This window comes from Camelus dromedarius, chromosome 1 (assembly GCF_036321535.1).
Source record: "Camelus dromedarius isolate mCamDro1 chromosome 1, mCamDro1.pat, whole genome shotgun sequence".
Classification (NCBI taxonomy): Eukaryota; Metazoa; Chordata; class Mammalia; order Artiodactyla; family Camelidae; genus Camelus; species Camelus dromedarius.
Genome location: NC_087436.1, coordinates 75,293,217 through 75,315,363, shown reverse-complemented (window position 1 = coordinate 75,315,363; position 22,147 = coordinate 75,293,217). Strand labels below are relative to the sequence as shown.

The window sequence follows — 22,147 nt, the reverse complement described above, 5'->3', positions numbered from 1 at the left end:
GAAGAATGACCTACCGCCAACAAGGAGCCCTGATAGACACAAGCACCTGTAGGGAAAAAATACAAAACAAGAATTAAAAGGGATGCATAACAGACCAACAGGCACTGCCCTGGTCACCTTAGACTGAATTGCATCTTATATGAATCACAATCAACAAACTGTGCTTTTTCCAAAATCTTAAATGCTTGAGCATTCTGTCCATGAGGAAATAATCCCATACACCAAAACAACATTTCTTGGACATGCATGAGGAAAAGTTTTATCAAAACTTCTTATTTGAATTTTAAGATAAATGTATTTATAATGGCATGCTGTAAATACAGTGTATTCTCCTATATGACTAATCAGTGAAGCCTCCATAATCTAGTCCCAATTTACTTATCAAAGATTCTCCGCCACTCTTTGCTTACACAAATTCCTCATTCCAACCTAAGAGGCCAACTTAGGATCTTAGGATAATACTTTCATATCTCAATGCCTTGGCTGATTTTTCTTTCCTGCAGGAGATACACTTGGTCTATTCAAGTTCCTTGAACTTGAATCTGTCTTCTTTGTGAAGCTGTCCAGCCCACATTATATTTTTTCTCAACCAATTTTTGAACAGCACAACAGGTGTAGATTTAATCTACAAACATGTGGGCAGTCTGCTAACAGCTACCATCTCAGAAACTGGGGCTGCAAAACAGACTGGAATAGCATACACACACCAAGGCAGAAGTACACCATGACAACTGTGCCACGCTTGTTGTCCAGAGGGAAGGACACGTTTTACTGCAATGCTTGGCCTCCAACAGATCATTCATGAAGTCTCAATAGTACCAACTTCTCAGGAAAGGATTGCTCTACCTTATCCACCACTAATGGAATTAAGAACAGTCTTCAAGGAAAATAAGATGGCTATTTACACTTGGGGTTTGAATCAAAGATCTCCATGGGTAAATTTATTGAAATGACTTTTGTGCCCTTTACATTCAAATAAGAATAACTTGAGATAAAACCATGGGAGGAAATACTTCGTAACTGACTTATTTTTCTTCAAGAAATCCTATTCGAAAAACAGTATTTCAGTCCATGGTATATCATAAGATAGGAGATATATATATACACACACACACACATAACACATATTTGGATATAGATATATATAAAATATCATATATAACTAAAAAAAAATCAACACAATTCAATTCTTAAGTTACTTAAATGGACATATTTAATTATTTCTGATGTTTAAAAGTTAACCATAAAGATGATCACTTAGGAACAACTTAACAAAATTTAACCTTTAAAACAAACAAACAAAATTTAATCTTTAGACAAGACCATCCTCAAAAAATTGTACTGGTTTCCTCCACAGCACTACCTTCCAAAAGCCAGTATCTTTTCAAAGCTCCAAAAGGAATCAGGTGTCTTAGGAAGTATCCAAGTACTCATATCAAAACCCATTTCTGGAAATTTAGACAGACGTTACAAACTCCCTGTAACATGGAAAAATGAAGCAATGAGTGCGGCACTACATACACACTTGGTTAAGCCAAACACCTGCTAGAAACTCAAGTCAAAACTATGTGTAACTGCTGATAAATTCCATCATTAGGGAAAGCAAATAACTCAATTTGGGTTGCTCGAGGATGTAAAATTCTAAAAGAAATAAGCTTTGGCCTCTGAGGGCTTTACTAAAACACAACAGCTCTACCCGGAAAGCAGCTGCAGAAATGAGTCTCCATTAACATAGCTTCCAAAATTCATTGCTTCCCTCTGGAGAAAGGAAAGCATTCCACTGTGATGCCCAGGCCCATCAAACATTCATCACCACCCAATGCCAGATGCAGTCCTATAAAGTAAGCATATTTCTCCCACCCTGGCACACGCTTCACACCCACCAGCAGACAAAGGCGGGAGGTCTGCTAGCATTGAGTGCTGGGTGTGGCTTCTGGTTCTGCCTTTTCACTAATTAATCAACTCATATACTTTGGAAAACAAAGTTACTCTCTCCACTCATAACTTCTTTTCTTGAGGAGTCCTGGAATGTCTGCAACTCTATCTGAGGTGTGGATTTGGGCTTTACTTGAACTTGAAAGGAAACTCCGGCTTAAGAGGAATTCTGACTATGAGGCAGATCTAGAAGGAGAAAGAGGCCTTCTTCAAGGGAAAATGAGAAAAATAAGAGAAGAGGAACTGGAGATCTCTGACCAAGAACTTTGCCAGTTTCAGGGCATGGAACACAGCTGAGGTGGCAAGTAATTTAAGTTCTGACAACTGTGAGAAACTGCATAAAGGTTTGCAGGGTGAAGTGATCACACAGTGCGAAGGAGAAAGCTGAGATCTTGAGACCTTCCTCCCATGTGGTTGGTACCTTCCTTGCATGTCACGCAGACAAAATGTTACTTCTTATTTATTTAAACAACAAGTAAATGTCTGCTTTTAAGCCCTCTGGCACATAATAATGTACTCTATTACGAGACACCTCTATAAAATCTGAAGTGTTCAGAGGAAAATTTGAGATACAATTTGTACCAGTACTCACACCCTGCAACTATTCTCTACAGAAATCATACCTGGTAAATTGAGTGTATTAGAGATGTTTAATCCAAAAGTCACAAAATATCAGACCCATTAGTTCAAAGAAATAGTGGCAGATATGACCATGAGATATGAAGACATGTGGAGAGCATGATATCACAAAAACATGACTCATTAGAAACAAGCAGCCACAAGTTGGCATTTAAATGTTCAAGCTTAATGTTCTGCTATAATTCAGCATATGGCTTGTACACTGTGGAACAGTTAAAATAGAATCGTTTTCTGGACTGACAGGATAGCTCATGTCCTGATTACTGTCAACCAGGAATCAGATAAATTAATAGAGTAGTTAAAATGAAAACGAGCCAACTGTTTTTGAACTATAGTATGATTTGGTGCACGCCTTCAAATATGCCATGTGGAAGTCCCCTCCCCTCTGCTGAGCCAAGTGGCGGAGAGTATTTTATGACTACTTGTGTCTGAGTAAAATTGAGTGATACGGCCACTCAAGTCCACAACAGTGAATACAGATGGCTGTGTCTTCACTAAAGAATTTATATGCAGAGGGTAACACCCAGAATCTGATCCCCAGAGGAGAATAGAAATGTAATATGATGGAAATAAGACCCTATGACAATACAACACCTCTTTATTTCCACTAGTAGGTAGCTGCAAAAGCTATAAGATGCAAAGTTGCTATTATTCAATATTGGGAAACCCACCAAGTACCAATGTTCACATATCCCTACTGCTACTTACCTACACTAATTATTTCTAGGTATGCAAACTCCTCGAGGGCAGGTATTATGATTTTTTGATGTCTGTATGCCCCTAGCAGACACAATCTGACACATAAACTCTCAATAAAGATTTGTGGAATGAAAGAATGAAGAGATGGGCTACTTTTCCCAGCCGATGTCTTTCCTTCCTTAACATTGAGTTTTAAGTGTTGAATCTTACACAGAAGGAACTCTCCAGCCAAGAGTGGAACCAAAAATGCTGATCCACCCATAAATAAAACACAGTGGCTATCAGATAATCCTTTTCAGTGCAGTCTGTTAATGGCATTTAAAGGAAAAAGCCTGGAAGATTGTGCGATTGGCTAAAGTCATATGGGAAGTGATGGACACAGACTACAATTCAGTTCCCTCAACCTCCAATTGAAGAATCTTTCTCTAGCCCCAAACCAACATGTTCTATCTAGTGTAACTTCACAGGATTTCCATGGGTCAACACAACTCAAGACGTGCTTCTCCAGAAAATATCATGGAGGAGCTCGTCTGATTCAGAAAGCAGCCATGTTTGCTAGATGTTTCTCTGTGACCTCTTGTTTTCACTAAGTTCCCAAATCATAGTAGTTTGTCAGCTTGGCCATATAAGACAATGTAAAATCAATCACACTGCCAATAATCTGCTTGTAAAGCTTCATTTTTCTTTTAATAACTAAAATAAAATTCAGAATCAGAGAGTTGCATCTGACCACAAAGAAGGCAGCAAATATTGATCTTTTTCCTTTTTCTATCCTGTATGATTAGCAGAAGTATTTTAGAGCTATCACTTAGCAGACTTCTGCACTTGGTAAATAACAGACCACAGCCCAAAGAAGTTAGGTGGTTCATTCAAGGTCACACAGCAACCTATCAGAGAGGCCAGTCTGAGCTTATTCAAAATGTGATTTGGCAATACTCACTCACCTGACTACTGCTTTTTAGCATATATTTTGTACTAGGAGCTGAGTTGGAGACATTAGGATAACTAGAAGCCATCCTATGCCCTCAGTGAGCAGAGAGTTAAGTGAGGAAGGTTGCACTTTATCAATTATAATTGTAGAATTATTAACTGGTGTAATAGAAGCATGTATGCGGTGAGCATTGAGAAGAAAATGACAAACTCTGCCACGGCCTGGTCAGCAAGAGTATCACAGAGCAGGTCACACCAAGAGAGGCACATGTGAATGCTTCTTTTCCATTTTTTGTAAATGCGTCTTTTCCATTTTTAAAAATCACTGCCAAGGCTAATAATAAAAGCTTGAGTAAATCTCTAAGATCCTTAAGTGTTCCGTCTTTGACCTCAATGCTCTTATTTTCAAGAGAAAGAAAATCCTGATGGAACCAAATCAAAGGTCTCATTTGGGGGGGGGGGGGGCTGTGGGACTGTTTGATTAAAGTAACTAAATAAGATAAAGTATGTAAAAGGCTTAGCATAGTGCCAAGCAAATAGTATGTGCTCAATAAACGTCCGTATTCATTCATTATGAATGAATAGGCGTCATTATGACTTGGATGGAAATTCAGAGACGTCTCTCAATCCAAGTTGTAAAATGATTCTCGAATGGTCTGAATGTGGGGTGAAACAGTAAGGAACCAAGTTTCCAAAGAATCTTTGTTGGAATAGAGCCGCTCGCGTCCTGCACTCCTCCTCCCCCATCAGAAGACTTTGGACGTCCTTAAACTTTGACCGTGGTAGCAATCAGTCTTCCAAAGGGCGAACCTTGCAGGCCCTTAATAATAATGGCTTTTGTAATTTCAAGGGATTTACTTCTGAAAAACTATGTATCTCCAACTGCCCCCTGGTGAGCTATCAGGGACAGATGGACGTTTTCCGCGTTGCTGGAATATGATCCTAAATAAGAAACTGCCACCACCAAGTGAAAACGTAATTTTTCTAAATCTCAAGTTCAGATTTGTATTCTGGGTTGACTCTCCCATCTGCTTTACTATAATTAAGCCCTATAAGTTTTTTGTTGTTTTTTAAGTTTGCACACACACGCACACTAAAGACCTAGTTCTTCAGGTTAGGCACTGTTTGAAAAAGGCTGCACAGGCCCCAGACCTGCTTTTCCCGGGAACAGTACACACTTGACAGACTTCCTGGGAGGGTGCGGGCAGGCGGTACCCTCGCCCACCGGAAAGTCCCCACTGCTGTGCATTTCGAAGGCCACACCACTTTCTCCCTGGAAGCTAGTTAGGAAAAGGCAGCCGCTCAGGGGGCTGCAGGTCGACCCGAGGCGGGGCTTTGTCCTCCCCCGAGGCTGCCGCCTCCCCTAGTCCGGTTCCCGGGTCTGCATCCGCGAGCCGCCCCCAGCCGGCACCAGCTCGAAGAAGGCGCCCCGCCCCGCGCCCGCGGCGGCCGCCGCTGCGGCTCTGATGCGCGGCGGGGCAGGTGAACTCTTCTTCCCGCAGCCGGGCAAATAATGAATGGAGCCGGGAGGGGAAGCCGAGAGCCCGGCGCGGTGGATTAAGTCGTCTCGCTCAGCCAGCCGGCTCCCTTCCCCCTCCCTAAGCACTGGCTAGGCGACTTCCCCTCAACTCGGAGCAGGTGGGAGCTCACAGCGCCTCACGTCCCCGAACCCGCCATCCCGTAACCCCCAAACTCTTGATTTACTTATCGATTCATTTATTTGCCTGAGCTCAGATTGCTCTCGCTATCATGGCGACAATTCCCACAGTCTCCTTTCCCTCCCTCAGCTCCAGGGTTTTACACGTAGGTTGGAGCCCAGGAGGAAAACCGGGAGGCTGAGGGCGAAGTCAGAGAATGGAGCTAAACTCTTGTTAACCACTTCTTTTCTGGTGAAGAGGCAGGCTCGTGCCTCTCCATACTGGGGAGCTTTCTTTTAGTGCAATTGAATTGTCTACCTCCAGAACACGCTCTAACCAGCTTATAAAATCTTAACTGGACTTTACCGGGAGATTTATAGGGGCGAGGATGGCGGGAGACAGACGGGAGGTTTTAAGGTGCCAGACTCTGTTTCATAGAAGCATAAGTATTTTTACACAGCTAAGAGCAATTGTTCACTCCTCATCTACGCTCCATACAATTGCTATCCATTTCGGGGACACTGGGTTAGTGGGAAGAAAGAGAATCCAATTTCAGGGATGGCACCTCAGTCGGCCACCCACCCACCCAAACGCACTTAGGGCAGAAAGGGAGGCGGGAGTGGGGCTTGTGATCTGCATGCAAAGCAATCAGGAGTTGGAATCTTCTCAGAAAAAGCCCACCCCAGTTCCACGGCCACCCACCCACCCAACCCCCAAAAACTTCCGACCCACAATACCATAAATCTGTGGACCTTTTAAAGAGCACAATCATACACACACACACACACACACACACACACACACACACACACACGAAAGAAAGAAAGAAAGAAACGAAAGACACCGCTCTCTCACCTTCAGAATGATGAGGCAATACTGCAAATTCCGCCAATGCTAGGGCCACCCCGAGCCACACTTTAAAGACACTCATTGCCGCCTCGGAACCCACGCTGGAGGATCCCAGCCTTCAGCATCCAAGAACCAGTTCTTGGCCAAAACGCAGGCTTCGGCGCTCGGGGCTGGGTGCACCGAGAGCGGGGGGCGGCGGGCGGTCACCTCCGAGAAAATAAGGCGATGGACGGGCCGAGAGCGACACTCACATCAGCCTGGAGGCGCCGGGGCGGGCTGGGGACGCAATTCCCTCACTGCCGGGCGGAGAGCGCGCCCAGCTCTCCAGCAGAGCAGGACGCCAACGTGGGTTGAGCTTGGGAGAATAAAAGAGGAGGCAGGGCGCAGTTCCCCGCGGCAAAATCTCGCCGGAAAGTTGCCCGTCACCGGCTGATAGGATCTCCCAGCTTTTCCCTCAGGCCTGACCCGTCCGCTCCCGTGTCTCCAACCGTGGAGATCCTCGCGCAGGTTCCTCGGCAGCAGCTTTTTAAAGTTCGCTTGACACTCTACGTCGGCGCCGCGTGGGCCGAGGGGGTCGCTAGGAGCCTTGAAAGACCCACCCACCCCTCCTTCTGGGCTGGGTCACCCGGCTCGGCGGACCTCAGCCACCCCGGGCGGCTCGCAGGAAACTTTGTGCCGCGCTGCGGGCAGCTCGCGGGACTGGCAGGCGCTGCGGCCGCACGGCGCCGCCTCGGGCTGAGCTCCCTGCAGCAGACGATGGGAAACCTCCCAAGGAAAGCCGGGGGCGGCGGCACGGGGGACGCAGCCGCTACTTTCCCGCCCCCACCGCTCGCCCAGGGTGAGCAGGGCTGCGGGGCGCGGCTCTCTGCACGCCGGCGGCCACCTCCGCACGGTACACCCTGAGCGGGTCTGCAGGGTCGAAGTGTGATTACGGGAGCGGAGCAGGAGCCATAATTTGAAATGCAGGAAGCAGAGAGCTAGAGAAGCTGTAAAGGACCCCCGAACTAGAGCCACTCGGACCAGAGAGCCCGGAAACGCACAAAATAAGGCTCCCTTTGAATCCCCGCGTTTAAAGGACACGCGCTCCGCCTCCCTTCGCCTCCCTCCCCTCTTCTTTGCTCGGTGTGAAAATGGACCCAGAGCCTCGGAGCTTTGGCAAAAGATTCCAGAAAGTCACGTGGAAAGAGACGCGAGGAGGAGGGAGTTGAGGGGAGGCCGAGAGAGCAACCTGATCCCCTTATTCGTTCTGCTGGAGTTCAGATTGCCTTTGTCTGGGGCGGGATCAAAAGTGGTCACACCAGGGAGGGGTTGGGGGTGGGGAGGAAGATGGCGTTGCCCTTACTCCTGCTCAGCTGAGGGACCCGCGAACCGGATCCACACCCCTCACTTGGTGGGAGCAGGGAGTGATGCCCATATTCAAGGGCCCTGGCGCTACTCCTACCCCCACACCCAGCCACTCCGGCTGGACTAAGAAAGTGAGGCAGGTCTGATCCATTTTCCTCGCTTTGGGACCTTCCGGACATCGCATCGTGGGTTTACCAGCAGCCTGGGAGCGCCTTGGTGTGTGTGTCCAACTCGGGACTTCCCACTGCCAATGCACCTTTACCTCTCCCTGAGGGAGGCTGTCAGTGGAACACTACAAGGTCTCGGAGTGGTGGCTCAAGCTGCGCCCCCAAATGCCAAACACTGGGAAGTAAATGTCAGGGCAAGGCCTACTGGGGCACACACTTGAAGAGTGGAGGCCTTGATTCCAGGTCAGGACTGAGTGAAGACTGCTATTTATTATAGGGCCAAATAAAAATAGCTGGTCTAGGGTTAATGCTTTTATGAGAATAGTTGCATCAGAGAGGTGCTGGCTGGATTCTGACTGGCCCAGAGAAGAGACATCCTGGGTCTCTCAGTTGACCTGAGATGGGCAAGCCTGTTAGAGGGGAGTTTGTCCAAGCATTGAACGCAGAGCTGTGAAACTGCTAGGGGACTCCACTTATTTTCAGTCTTCACCACCATCTTAAATCTGGCAGACATTCTACTTCACACTGATGCTACACTGAACGATTCACTTTTTAGAATAACTCAGTAAGTTGTAACTGGCAGATCCCTGTAACTATTACAATTAGCCAAAGCAGAAGGGAACATCTACAGCCTAGCCCTGATGTTTGAGTATTTACAGGACCCAGGGGGTGTGCAACTCACCCTTAGTCTCTTCTGGGCTGTGGCGGTCTCAGGAACCTTTGCATCTGAAGCACATAGTAGGTGCTCATTAGATGTTTGTTGAAAGAATGAACTGAGCAAAATAGTGAGTCCCTGAGAGCAGTGGCCACATAAAGTGGGGTTGAGTGTCCTAACCCTCATTCCCCCCAAAAATGATCCCCTTCCCTTTTTTTATTTTAGAAAGTTGACATTTTCTCAATTCCATGTAAAGTGCTGTGAAAGCTCAGCTTGAAACACACTCTGTCAACCACATCTCAACCCAACCTCCTCTTACAGAAAACTTGTAGCCACCACTGACTGGGAGTAAGTTAAACAATTTGTTCTCTCAAGAACCAATCTGATTTTATTGAAAAAAATCATACAATCATGGCACTCAAATAAGTCTCAATAAGACATCTGTTATTCTTGTGTTAAATGCAAATATGCCACTTTTTTAAAAGGAAAGGAAAGGAAGGAAGGAAGGAAGGAGGGTGGGGAGAATGGCACTACTGAGTTACCCCAAATTCATCTTATGCTGTATTATTTATAACACCCCTACTCCCCCATCAGCCCAGCACAGGGACACAGCATTGGCCCACTCACATCACCCTAATCAGCTAGAGAGTTGACAGGCCCAGAGTCCGTCCATGTACCAAGATCCCTGGATGACCAAATGGTTGAAAAGGTAAACCAACAATTCAGTAATATGAGGCATATCTAGTGCCCTCTATGGCCACTTAAATTAAAATGTTGAGAAAAGAATTATATTAACATAACCAATTAAATAATGGTGGAAATTCAGTAAGCACTTTTATAGATATGCAACTAATCATAACTAGCTTATCTCTATATGTCAACCCCTACTGACTAGTGCTTCTTTCCAACAACCGATGCTTCCATGATGGAAGCTAGCAGTTCACTAGTCAGAGAAAGTTGGGTCTATATCCTCAAGTCTTTTCATTCATATGTCTGATTTCAACTTATGTCTGGTTTCAACTTCTGTTAGCATGTCACACAACATCTCCTTGGATCAGTCCTGCTATCATCTAAGGGCATTTTTCTGGCCTTGTTGCTGCCCATTTTGGGGAACTGATTTATCAGTTCCTGGTGTAAATGACAGTAACAACAACAATGATGATATAACTAACACATTTTAAGTACTTTGTGCCTAACACTGTACACTTTTCCATTTAATCCTTCAATGGCCTTGTGAGATAGGTACTCTCATTACTTCCTGTTACAGGAGAAATAACTGATGCTCAGAGACGTAAGTAATCTGTCCAAAGTCAGACAGCTAATACATAACAAAGATACTAGAGGAAGCAACTCTAGCTGCAATGACAGGCAAACCCCCAAATCACAGTGTCTGAAAACAACATGTTTACTTCTCAGCCACATCCTGGCCCCTAGACACTAATGGCCCCTGCACATTGGCTCCTGGGCATTGATAAGCCCTTCTTGCCAAGCCGTCATGGAACACAAGGCATGCACTGCTTCTGCATCAGGGCCAGAGAGCGATAAAGGAGCCACTGTAGTCCCAAGGGCCTCAGCCCTTCCTCTCAGAGTCCAGTGGCAAGACTTACATGGTCCCAACCTAACTGCAAGGGGAGCTGGAGCCCACCGAGGAACACATGCATATTCAGCAAGCACTAACTATGTGGCTTCACTCCAGAGCCCCTGCCCTTGATTATCTTAACTACCCTTAGCTACACTATCTTGCCTCCCAGCAAGGCCCCAGGTTGAACCTTTCCTATGAACACTCAGGCTTTGCTGACCTTCGTTGCAATTGCTCTACTATTTCTCCAACCTGTCTTCACTCTGCTTTCCTGCTCTTCCACCTTGCTTTCCTTTCTGTTTCTCCCGCTTGTCCCCCATCCTTGGCTGCTCTCTGTCTTCCTTCTGCACACTGGATGTGTTGCACCTTCTATCATCTCTATATGAGCCTTCTCTGATCTCCTTTCACCTGCCCTGGGAGTGTTTCTGCAGTGTTGATACACTGGTTCTAGTTTGTGAGTTTGGGCATGTGACAATATTTGTTCCTTTTATTTTTCTGCTTCAAATGGTTAGAGCAAAAAGAATATTCAAATATCCAGAACTATAAACTGATGGGCTCTGCTATAATCTAACCCCTCCACACAGATAACCACAGCAAATACATTCAGACATTTTTCTCTACTTAACTAAACATAATTCTATTTACAAAAATAGAGTCAGAATATTTTGCAACCTGCCTTTTTTTCTCCCACTGAACAAGATAACTAGGCCACAAATTTCCAAAACAAGTCTTATTGATCCACTTCATTCCTTTTAAGAGCTGCTTGGGTCTATACTACATGGATACCAATACTCTTTTGAAGAACATTTACATTGTTTCCAATTTCTTGCTCTTATAAATCATACAGCACTAATCATTCTTATAAAATTTCTTTGTGCAGTTACCCAATTATTTCCCTGAGATAAACTCTCATAGGTTTAATTGCTGGTTCAAAGGCATGCAGAGTTTTCATTTTCATACTATCATTAAATCTTTGCAAATCTCAAAAGGTAAAATAGCCTTTTGCTTAAAACCACTTATTAACAGTGTCACCTTAGGCATATTAAACTCCCTGAACCTCAGATTCCCTGTCTGTAAAATGTACATTAAAATAGTGACCACCTCACAGGACTTTTGTTTACATCAAATAAGATGCAAGTGTTTGGCACCATATCTGATGCAAGCTAGCCACTTTACAGATGTTAGACAAGTGAAACACATGTATTTTTTAAATCTGCATTTCTTTGCTCATTAGTAAGGGAAAACACTTCTTCTTATATTTATTATATTTCTTTGTGTGTCTGAATAGCCTCTTTGTATTTTTCTGTTACTGGAGTTTTTGAATATCTGTGAAATTGTAAGGGTGCTTCATATATTCAGGATATTAATCCTTTTCTGTGAAACTGGATATTGCTCTACAGAAAGAAAGTAGCTATTTACCATTTATTTTTATGGGAAATGATAATTTCCCCAGCAGTGTCAATGGAAGGACATGCAAGACAAAAACCAAGAAAAAGGGCTTTATATAATTTTTTAAAAAACCCAAGTTTTAAATTTGTTTCCTTGTTTTATCTTCCCCACTCAGACGGCACCCAACCCTTCCACTCTGGTTTGGTCACTGCAGTTGTAGCAGTCTCCCACTGGTCAGTGCCCTGCCTCACAGGTTGTTAAATATTTTTTAATATCACCCGTGTCTATCGTAACAACACAGCAAAAAGCCAGGCTTCAGAGGTCACTGAAAATATCAAATGGTCACAGCAGCCAATAAAGAAAAAGGAGATAGATCATCTCTGCACATTAAATCAATTTCTTTCCACACAGATCACACTGGCTTTTGTTTTTTAAATAAAAGTGCTACAGGTCTAGGCCTGATTCAGCCTACACTTTACTATGACATATTTACTGTCAGATTGTTTTAAAACTTTGTTATTCTGTGTATCACCGATTATCTTCTGGTTACACCTAGAACATCTGGAATAACCTACCTGTCTAAGAAATACTGGTTATAAGTACAATGTAGTCATAGTAATGAGAAAACATTACTGACAATTTTATAGGACACTAATCCTACTAACAGTCACCATGCTGAGCTGTAATCTCCATTTGTATTTATTTCTACTGAAAGAACTGAGAGGAGGCCAGGTGTAAAAAGAAGAGGTGAGAGAGAAAGGAAACAGAATTTCCAAATACACCTTGCTATTGCTCCATATAAGGAGGTATTCTAAAGCACACTACCTCTGCCCCGCCCCAATTTAAACAAGGGAGTACTTGGAACAACCTATAATACAGAATGTGCTGAGTGAATTGTGATTCCTCCATAAAATGGAATATTACACAGAGATTTCAAATGATAACTTAAATGTGTATTTATTGACATGGAAAGATGTTTTTAAAATATTGTTGCATGAAAAACATGGGTCATAAGTAAATAATACACTGGTCCAATGATTTTGCTTGTACACATGTATACTCATGCATTTATACACACATATTCATACACACATATCTCAAAGGATATACACCAAAATATTACCCCTGAGAATCCAAGTGAGTATTAATTTCTCTTTTTAGCTTCTCTGTATTTTCTCTTTCTTCTATACTGAACGCCTACTTAACTGTGCAATGCAAATTTATATAGGAGAAATTTTCAAATAACAGAATCAGGTAATTCAAACTTGCTTAAACTATATGTGTGACATTTACTGTCTATCATAACTAGAAACTAAGGCTTTCCTTAGAAGACTTTCAGATTGGGTTCAATTTAGTACTTTAATGATGTATAAAGTACCTGAATTCTTTTTCTCTTCTCTGTCTTTGAGATAGACTTTGCTACCTACCAACATTTCCCAGGTAACATGGGACATCACATTTTCCCAGCCCACTCACACTTAGATGGGGCCATGTAACCAGGTCTAGACCTGCACTGCTCAATGCAGCAGTCACCACCCACAGGTGGCTACTGAGCCCTTAAAAGGTGACTAGTCCAAACTGAGATGTGTTGCAAATATAAAATATCTATTAGATTTCAGAGACCTGGTACACACACCAAAAAAGAATATGCAATATCTCATTCATTTTTACATTAACTACATGTTAAAATAATACTATTTTAATATATTATGTTAAAATGTATTATTAAAACTAACTTAACCTGTTTCTTTTTACTTTTTAAAATGTGGCTTCTCAAAAATTAGGCTTATGTAAGTCCACTAATCTATGAGAATGGTTGAGAAAAAAACCTGATAATATCAAGCACAAGCAAGGAAGTAGAGGAACTGGAACTCTCATACATATTGCTGGTGTTAATGCAAAATGGTGCAGACACTTGGGAACACAGTTTGGCAGTCCTTCATAAAATTAAACATGAAGTTACCATATGACCTACCCATCCTACTCCTAAATATTTACCTAAGGGAAATGAAAAACCATGTTCACAGAAAAACCTGTACATAAAAGTTTTTATTAGCTTTATTAGTAACCAAAAATTAGAAACAACCCAAATGTCCCTCGACTGAGAAATGGATAAACAAACTGTGCTACCTCTGTAAAACAGAATACTATTCAGCAACAAAAAGGAGCAAACTACTGATACCACAACATAAATGAATCTCAAATGCATTATGCTAAGTGAAAGAATCCAAACTCAAAAAGCTGCATGCTGTGATTTCATTTATGTGACATCCTAGAAAAGCAAAACCACACAGTCAGAAAACAATGGTTGCCAAGAGCTGAGGGTAGAAGGAGGGGTTATTAACAAAGGGTGAAGAGTAATTCTCGGGAAGGATGAGACTGTTCTAAAACTTGCTTGTAATGGTATGTGCCTAACTGTATGGGTTTGTCAAAATGTATAGAACTATACACCAAAAAGGGTAAATTTACCATATGTAAATTATATTCTAATTTAAAACAGAAAGTGGACAATAAACAAAAAAATCTTAGCAAATAAACATTACCTCCAAATTTGGTAATAACAATAAGAATAACAGTAAAGTTAGTCAAAATAATTACACATGTGGCTCACATTATGCTCCTACTGGACAGCACTGTTTTGCACAATGGGCTCATCACTTTCAAGCCAAAGCAACTATAGCAATCTCCCGGCCCCACCTCAGTGAAGTTTGAAAACTATGATGGCAGCATCATTAGATGGTGGAGACTCTGTAAGCTCAAGTCCCCGAATGACTCTGCAACAAAGACCCTGCCAACACTCAGTGGACTAGTAGTGTGAGAAATAAACTTTATTTTGTTAAGCAACGTAGATTTGGGGGTTGCTTGTTCCTTCAGAGTAACCTAGCCTATCCTGATGAATGCTGCCTTCCACTGTGTCAACTTCACCTTCTTGAATCTTGCTTTTTTTTTTTTTTTTGCGGTAATTAGGGTTTTGTTTTTTTTAATGGAGGTACTAGGGAATGGGATCCTGCTTTTAGATACAAAATAACTGCCAGCAGTTCTCAAAGCTACATGCTTTTTTAAGTCCAATTTAAAGAGAAGTGATCCACTAATTATCAGAGAAATGCAAATCAAAACTACAATGTGGTATCACCTCACACCAGTCAGAATGGCCGTCATTCAAAAGTCCACAGATGATAAATGCTGGAGAGGCTGTGGAGAAAAAGGAACCCTCCAACACTGTTGGCGGTAATGCAGCTTGGTGCAGCCATTGTGGAAAATAGTATGGAGATTCCTCAAAAGACTAGGAATAGACTTACCATATGACCCAGCAATCTGACTCCTCTCATATATCCAGAAGGAACCCTAATTCAAAATGACACCTGCACCCCAAAGTTCATATAGTAGCACTATTTACAATAGCTGAGACATGGAAACAGCCTAAATACCCATCGACAGATGACTGGATTAAGAAATTGTGGTATATTTATACAATGGAATACTATTCAGCCATAAAAAATGAAACCATAATGCCATTTGCAGCAACAATGATGTCCCTGGAGAATGTCATTCTAAGTGAAGTAAGCCAGAAAGAGAAAGAAAAATACCATATGAGATCGCTCATATGTGGAATCTAAAAAGAAGAAGAAAGAAGAAGAAGAAAGAAGGAGGAGGAGGAGAAGGAGAAGGAGGAGAAGGAGGAGAAGGAGAAGAAGAAGAAGACAAATGAACTTAAATATAAAACACAAACAGATTCACAGACATAGAATGCAAACTTGTGGTTGCCAGGGGGAGGTGAGTGGGAAGGGACAGACTGGGAGTTTGAGACTGGTAGATACTGACAGGTATATATATAATATATAAATAAGTTTATACTGTACAGCACAGGGAAATATATCTTGTAGTAGCTTATGGTGAAAAAGAATATGAAAACAAATATATGTATATTCATGTATGACTGAAAAATTGTGCTGTACACCAGAAATTGACACAGCATTGTAAACAGACTATAACTCAATAAAAAAAAAAACCTAAAAAAAATTAAAATTAAAATTAAAAAAAATAAAGAGAAGTGATCCAGAACCATCTAAAAAAAAGCTAGGCATCTATTTTCTTGTGAACCCCCAGCAGACATTTCCTTGTGTTTCACTGGTTCATGTTCACTCCCATGCTCATCCCTAAATCAACATGTTTAACAGAGTTTGGGATTTCATGAACTAGCGGAGATGTGAGTCATAAGACATGCCCCATCCCTACGGTCAGGAGCTGAGTTAAATTCTCCCCAAATTAGGGTGACTAATTTGTTGTACAAACCAAGATATTTTAAATAATGATAAAGAATGAACTCATAATTATTCCAGAATAACAGACACAAACCAGGGCTCCCAAAGTACATGGCTTTCTGGGGACAATGTGGATACTTGAATGAAAAGTTGGTAGTTAGTAAGAGAAAGTAGAATGGATATTGGGGAGATAACCACAATGGCCATTCTAAAAAAAAAATATTTTAATCACATACCACATATCTTAGTCCATTTAGGCTGCTATAATGAAATGCCATGGACTGAGTGGCTTATAAACAACAGAAACTTATTGTCCACAGTTCTGGAGGCTGGGAAGTCCAAGATGAATGTGCAGGCAGATGCAGTGTCTGGTGAGGGCTTCCTGGTTCATGGACAGTTGACTTCTGGCTGTAACCTCACATGGCAGAAAGGGAAGGAAGCTCTCTGGAGCCTCTTTTACAAGGGCACTAATCCCATTCATGATGAGTCCACTCTCATGACCTAATCACCTCCCAAATGCCCCCCACTTCCAAATACCATCACGTTGGGCGTAGGTTTCAACATACAAATTGGGGCAGGAGTAGGGAGTGGGACACAAACATCTGGTCAATAGCACATACGAAGATAATAAAGAGTCCTGAGGTAGTAATTACCAAATATCCTCTTTGAGGAAAAACTCAGCAGAGTGCCAAGCTTGCTCCTGAAGCCAACTTATTTTCAAGGTGTTCTTTCTGACATAACACAACTAGGAATCAACTTTAGTGAATTCAAGCCTCCTGATGTGTCCTGGGCTCCCCCATTCCCCACCACCAAGGCCTTTTAATGACCTCAAAGCAGAAATGACAAAGAGCAACATAGTCCACATTCTCAGAAGTAAACTCATGGCTTTGAGATTATTTTCACTGCAATCCAAAGATACTGGACTCCACAAACCAAGGAGAGAGACTGTGCTATCTCATGAAGCCCAGGAAGTAATACCTAGGATGCAATCTAAGTTCTAAGACTGAGTGATTGACTGACTTCAGATAAAGTCATTAATAGATCTCCTAAGTCCTCATCTGTACAAGGGAGATAATAATACTTGGGATTTACTTATCAAACAGGTTTGGAGGCTCATATTAGGAAAATAGATATGAAAATCTTTTGAAACATTAAGAGCACCATACGAGTGATTATTATGATTACTAAGAATTTTCAGCTGGCTCAGGCATTTTTAAGTGTGAGGCAGTTTTAAGGCTGTGAATAATCATCTTGTAGTAATTGGATGTGTAAATGTACCCGGAGGTCTATTTCAGCAGGCTATTCAGATAAATCAAAACTGATGATGATGTTAATGATGATAATGATGATACTTCTCTAATAGTGAATGAGAAGCAAAGCAAAGGTAATGATCCCATACCTTGATCCATGGAAAACTAAGTAGCTTTTAGTGTCTTTATTTTTTAAAGATTTCCAATGATGATATAATCAGAGCCACAACTTTTACTATCATTGTGAATCTGGTATGTTTGCTCATATTAATCCATTAACATTTAATTTTGCTCTTTTTATCTCTTATCCTATAAGTATCTAGTAACATCTGAACTGCAATAAGTCTGGCTTCAGTGCCCCTGGAGTGATTCAATCTTAAAGTGATTGTGGGTTTTGAAAAGACAGGGAGAAACTGGCCTTGGGTTCTCATGGGAGTCCCCTGGCAGACAGGCAGTCCTGAACCTGCTGTCAGTTTTAGGAGGCTGTAGAGTTGAGAAATATTTCCCATGTGGGCACAAGACAAAAAGGAAAGTGGGAAAGTGACAGTGAAGAACCATGACCCCGTGTCTCTTCATATCTTGTTTTGAACCAAAAAGTGTGCAGAATTTGAGAGTGCCTCTGAGATGGGAGAAATGTTGGTATCTCCTTGAGTTGGCTCTCTATTAACCAACTTCAGCATCCTTCTTTAGCATCCTCCATTATGCCTCTCCTCACCAAAATATATCAGTATGAATCTGAACCTGTGATGCATCAAATGTAGTATTAGTATAGAAAATTTAACTTGCAATGAAGTGAGGCCAAATCTTTTAATAAAATGTAAAGATATGTAACTGCCTTAATTTACATATGATGTTGTAGTCAGAGAGACCTGTTGCAAGAAAGAGTGCCCACTCAAACAAGTTAAAGGGAAAGAACTGCTGTAAAAATGAAATTAATTTCATAGATATCCAAAGACAGAACCAAGTTTATGTGTATATATACCTTTACGATCTAGCATGGCTAGAATTGCATGATTTTTCTGTATTCTCCCCTCATAGAAAAAAACGGGAAAAAATGTTTTCTATTCTGATTTTCTAAAATGTATTTGAAAATAAAGAGGGCAGTTGTTTTCACCCATGACTCTATTTATAAATCCTCTTATAGTCTGAATATATTAAAAGACTGAAAGCTTTGAATTGAACTGGAAAGTTGTTCATATGATGCTACTTTACATATGCCACCAAAAACAGTCTCAGTTGTCTTCATTTTCAATACAATTGTGGGGATTCCATAAATGGCTGCCTACATCAGTTAAAAATAAATAACACTCTGATGGATAGTCACATTAATTAGTGTTATCCATGGCATAAAGCACTGCACCCAGAGTAATGCCTTTTTAACTTAGGCAGTTACAGAGTACCCCAGCTGCCTGCCTGCCCAGTGCCCATGTAATTGGAAGGAATCTTACCTACATTTATCCATAGAGCTCTTTAGTTTGGGGTCTCTGAGAAAAGAATGACAGCTTGAAACAGAAATTTAAAGATGAACAAACAAAATAACCTATCCCAGAGCAAAAAGTGTTATGTAAGAAATGCAAGGAAACTCTTGAAAAGATTAAGTTTATATCCTCAGGGTTATTTCAAAGGATAATATTTTTGTAAAACAAGCTTTGACATGTATGAAAAAAGAGCAGTCAAGAATACATGAGTTTTGGGAAAATACATAATTTCCAAAATAAGAAAAACTTTACGAAAGATTTCAACAATAAAACATACATAGCTGAAGACTTTAATCAGTAGCCTAAAAGATAAAACTGATGACATTTTCAAAATTTAAAGGACTAAAATATGATATAGCTCCAGGAAACCAAACATCTGTTCAAAACAAGTTCTCAGTGGAGGAAATAAGGAAAACATAAGGAAAGAAGCAGTCAAAGAACAGTAGCTACTCTTGCTGGGAAAGTGAGAGCCTAAGCACAGAGTGTCTCTCCCAACTGATTAGTGATACAATTAATGGGGAAAGGGCCTTGGGACTGGGGAAGCGAATGAAGAAAATGTGGCCTACTGTGGATTCAATGTCCTAGAAAGGCAGTTTTTTAGCCTGGTTAGGGCAGCTCCTGCACAGCATCATTTACAAAGCTGAAAGGATCAGAGATCAGGCATTCAAGGAGAAGGCCTATCACTCTGGTGGAAATTGAAGTAGTTTATTGATTTTGCATTTACTAAAATAAGACCTGATTGTTTTTGCCTAATGGATAACTCCAACATAAGGAAATCATCTAGTTCTACTGTTGCAGGTCACTCATAGGAGGAATTGTACCATTGGTCTGAACTGCCCCCTTTGTTGTAGCTGAAGAAGGACCACACCCCATCTCCCACACAGACACACTCAAACTCGAGGATGCTGACAGCATGTCAAGTTCCACTCACTGCTGCCTCATGAGAAAAGTTTCATTACTAACTCTCATCTCTTGCCCTCCACCATGGACTGAGAGACCCCAACAGGCTGACTTACACATGCACTGATATGGGAAAGTGAAGAAGGATCTCAGATTATTTATGGGGCTTGGTAGCTTGAAGGAGGAATAACAGGGCTGAAAAAAAATCAAAACAAAACAAAACCAGGACAGATGTCTCCCATGAGGAAACTAAAATAGAGAGAAAAAACAATTTAAGAAAAAAATATTACACAACAGTGGCATAGAAAAACATTGGTAAATGAAGAATCATAAAACCAAAAATATTTATTTGAAAAAGACTTTTTTTTTAAACTATAATACTTGAATTTTAAAATTCATTAGAGAAACACCAGAATAGATACTTCTGGAAATAAAAAGTATGAAAGATCAAAGAGAGGAACTATAACACAACAAAGCCCCCAAATATAAAGGTTGGAAGTTTTTAATAAAAAGATATGAAAGACAGATCCTGAAGAGTCAAAACAAAACAATGCACATTCCAAGAGGTAAACAGAGAACATACAAAGGAGAAGTTTAAAAAGAGAACAGAAGAGTTTACTTTTTAGATTAAATGTGCCAAGCATAATTAATTTTTAATGACACATTTTTGACTAAATCTGATTAAACTATGAATGCCCAAGATAGTTTCAGACATTAACACACACACACACACACACACACACACACACACACACACACACAGGTTAACTTAGGGAAGAACACCACAATGGATTTCTCACCTGCAACTCTGGAAGAAAGGGAAAAATATTTTCAGGCTTTCCAGAGAAAAGAGGTAAGACTCAAGAATTCTTTATCAGCCTAAACCAAAGGCGGGAACATATAGAGGGAACATATCTCAACATAATAAAGGCTATTTATGACAAACCTATAGCAAGTATAATACTCAACAGTGGAAAGTTGAAAGCGTTCCCACTAAAATCTGGAACAAGACAATGATGCCCACTCTCAACACTTCTATTCAACATAGTATTGGAAGTCCTAGCCATAGCAATTAAACAAGAAAAAGAAATAAAAGGGATCCAAATTGGAAGAGAAGAGGTAAAATTGTCATTATATGCGTATGATGTGATATGATATATAGAAAACCCCAAAGGCTCCACACAAAAACTACTAGAGCTGATAAAAGAATTCAGCAAGGTAGCAGGATATAAGATTAACATACAGAAATCAGCGGCATTTCTTTACACTAACAATGAAATATCAGAAAAGTAAAGAAATAATCCCTTTTAAAATTGCATCCAAAAAAATAAAATACTTAGGACTAAATCTGACCAAGGAAGTGAAAGACTTATACACAGAGAACTACAAAACACTGACTAAGGAAATTAAAGATTACTTAAAGAAATGGAAAAATATCCCATGTTCTTGGATTGTAAGAATTAATATTGTTAAAATGGCCGTACTACCCAAAGCAATCTATAGATTTAATACAATTCCTATCAAATTATCCATGACATTATTCACAGAACTAGAACAAATAATCCTAAGATTTATATAGAATCACAGAAAACCCAGAATTGCCAAAGCAATACTGAAGAAAAGAACGAAGCTGGAGGAAAAACCCTCTCAGACTTCAGACAATATTACAGAGCTACAGTAATCAAAATGGCATGGTATTAGGACAAAAACAGACATATGGATTAATGGAACAGAATAGAGAGCCCAGAAATAAACCCACAGACTTTGGTCAATTAATCTTTGACAAAGAAGGCAAGAAAATACAATGGAGTAAAGATAGTTTCTTCAGCAAATGGCGTTGGGAAAACTGAACAGCTGCATATAAATCAATGAAGTTAGAATACTCCCTCACACCATACACAAAAATAAACTCAAAATGGCTTAAATATAAGACAAGACACTATAAACCTCTTTGAAGAAAACATAGGCAAAACATTATCTGACATAAATCTCAGCAACATTTTCCTAGGGCAGTCTACTCAGGCAACTGAAATAAAAGCAAAAACAAACAAATGGGACCTAATTAAATTCATAAGCTTTTGAATACCAAAGGTAACCATAAGCAAAACAAAGACAAACCTGTGGGATGGGAGAAAATATCTGCAAAAGATAAGACTGCCAAAGGTTTAATTTCCAGAATATATAAACAGCTCATACAACTTAATAACAGCAACAACAAAAAAAACCCAAACAACCCAATCCAAAAATGGGCAGAAGATCTAAACAAGCAATTTTCCAATGAAGGCATACAAATGACCAGTAGGCACATGAAAAAAAATGCTCAATATCGCTAATTTTCAGAGGAATACAAATCAAAACTATAATGAAGTATCACCTCACACCAGTCAGAATGGCCATCTTCAAAAGTCCAACAATGATAAATGATGGAGAGGGT

The 22,147-nt window shown here is 40.9% G+C and overlaps 1 protein-coding gene across 2 annotated transcripts in view; it reads right to left on the bottom strand.

Moving 5' to 3' along the window:
* The window catches only part of FRAS1 (Fraser extracellular matrix complex subunit 1), a 408,983-nt gene extending 401,609 nt beyond the window's left edge, over positions 1-7,374 (bottom strand). For both annotated transcript variants that reach the window (XM_064485618.1, XM_031432509.2), the window contains exons 1-2: positions 6,696-7,374; positions 15-46 (exon numbers count right to left, since the gene is read on the bottom strand). In XM_064485618.1, coding sequence (XP_064341688.1) covers positions 15-46; positions 6,696-6,771 — 108 coding nt within the window. In that variant the 5' untranslated portion in view covers positions 6,772-7,374. The remainder of the gene's footprint in view (positions 1-14; positions 47-6,695) is intronic.
* Between the last annotated feature and the right edge of the window lie 14,773 nt (positions 7,375-22,147).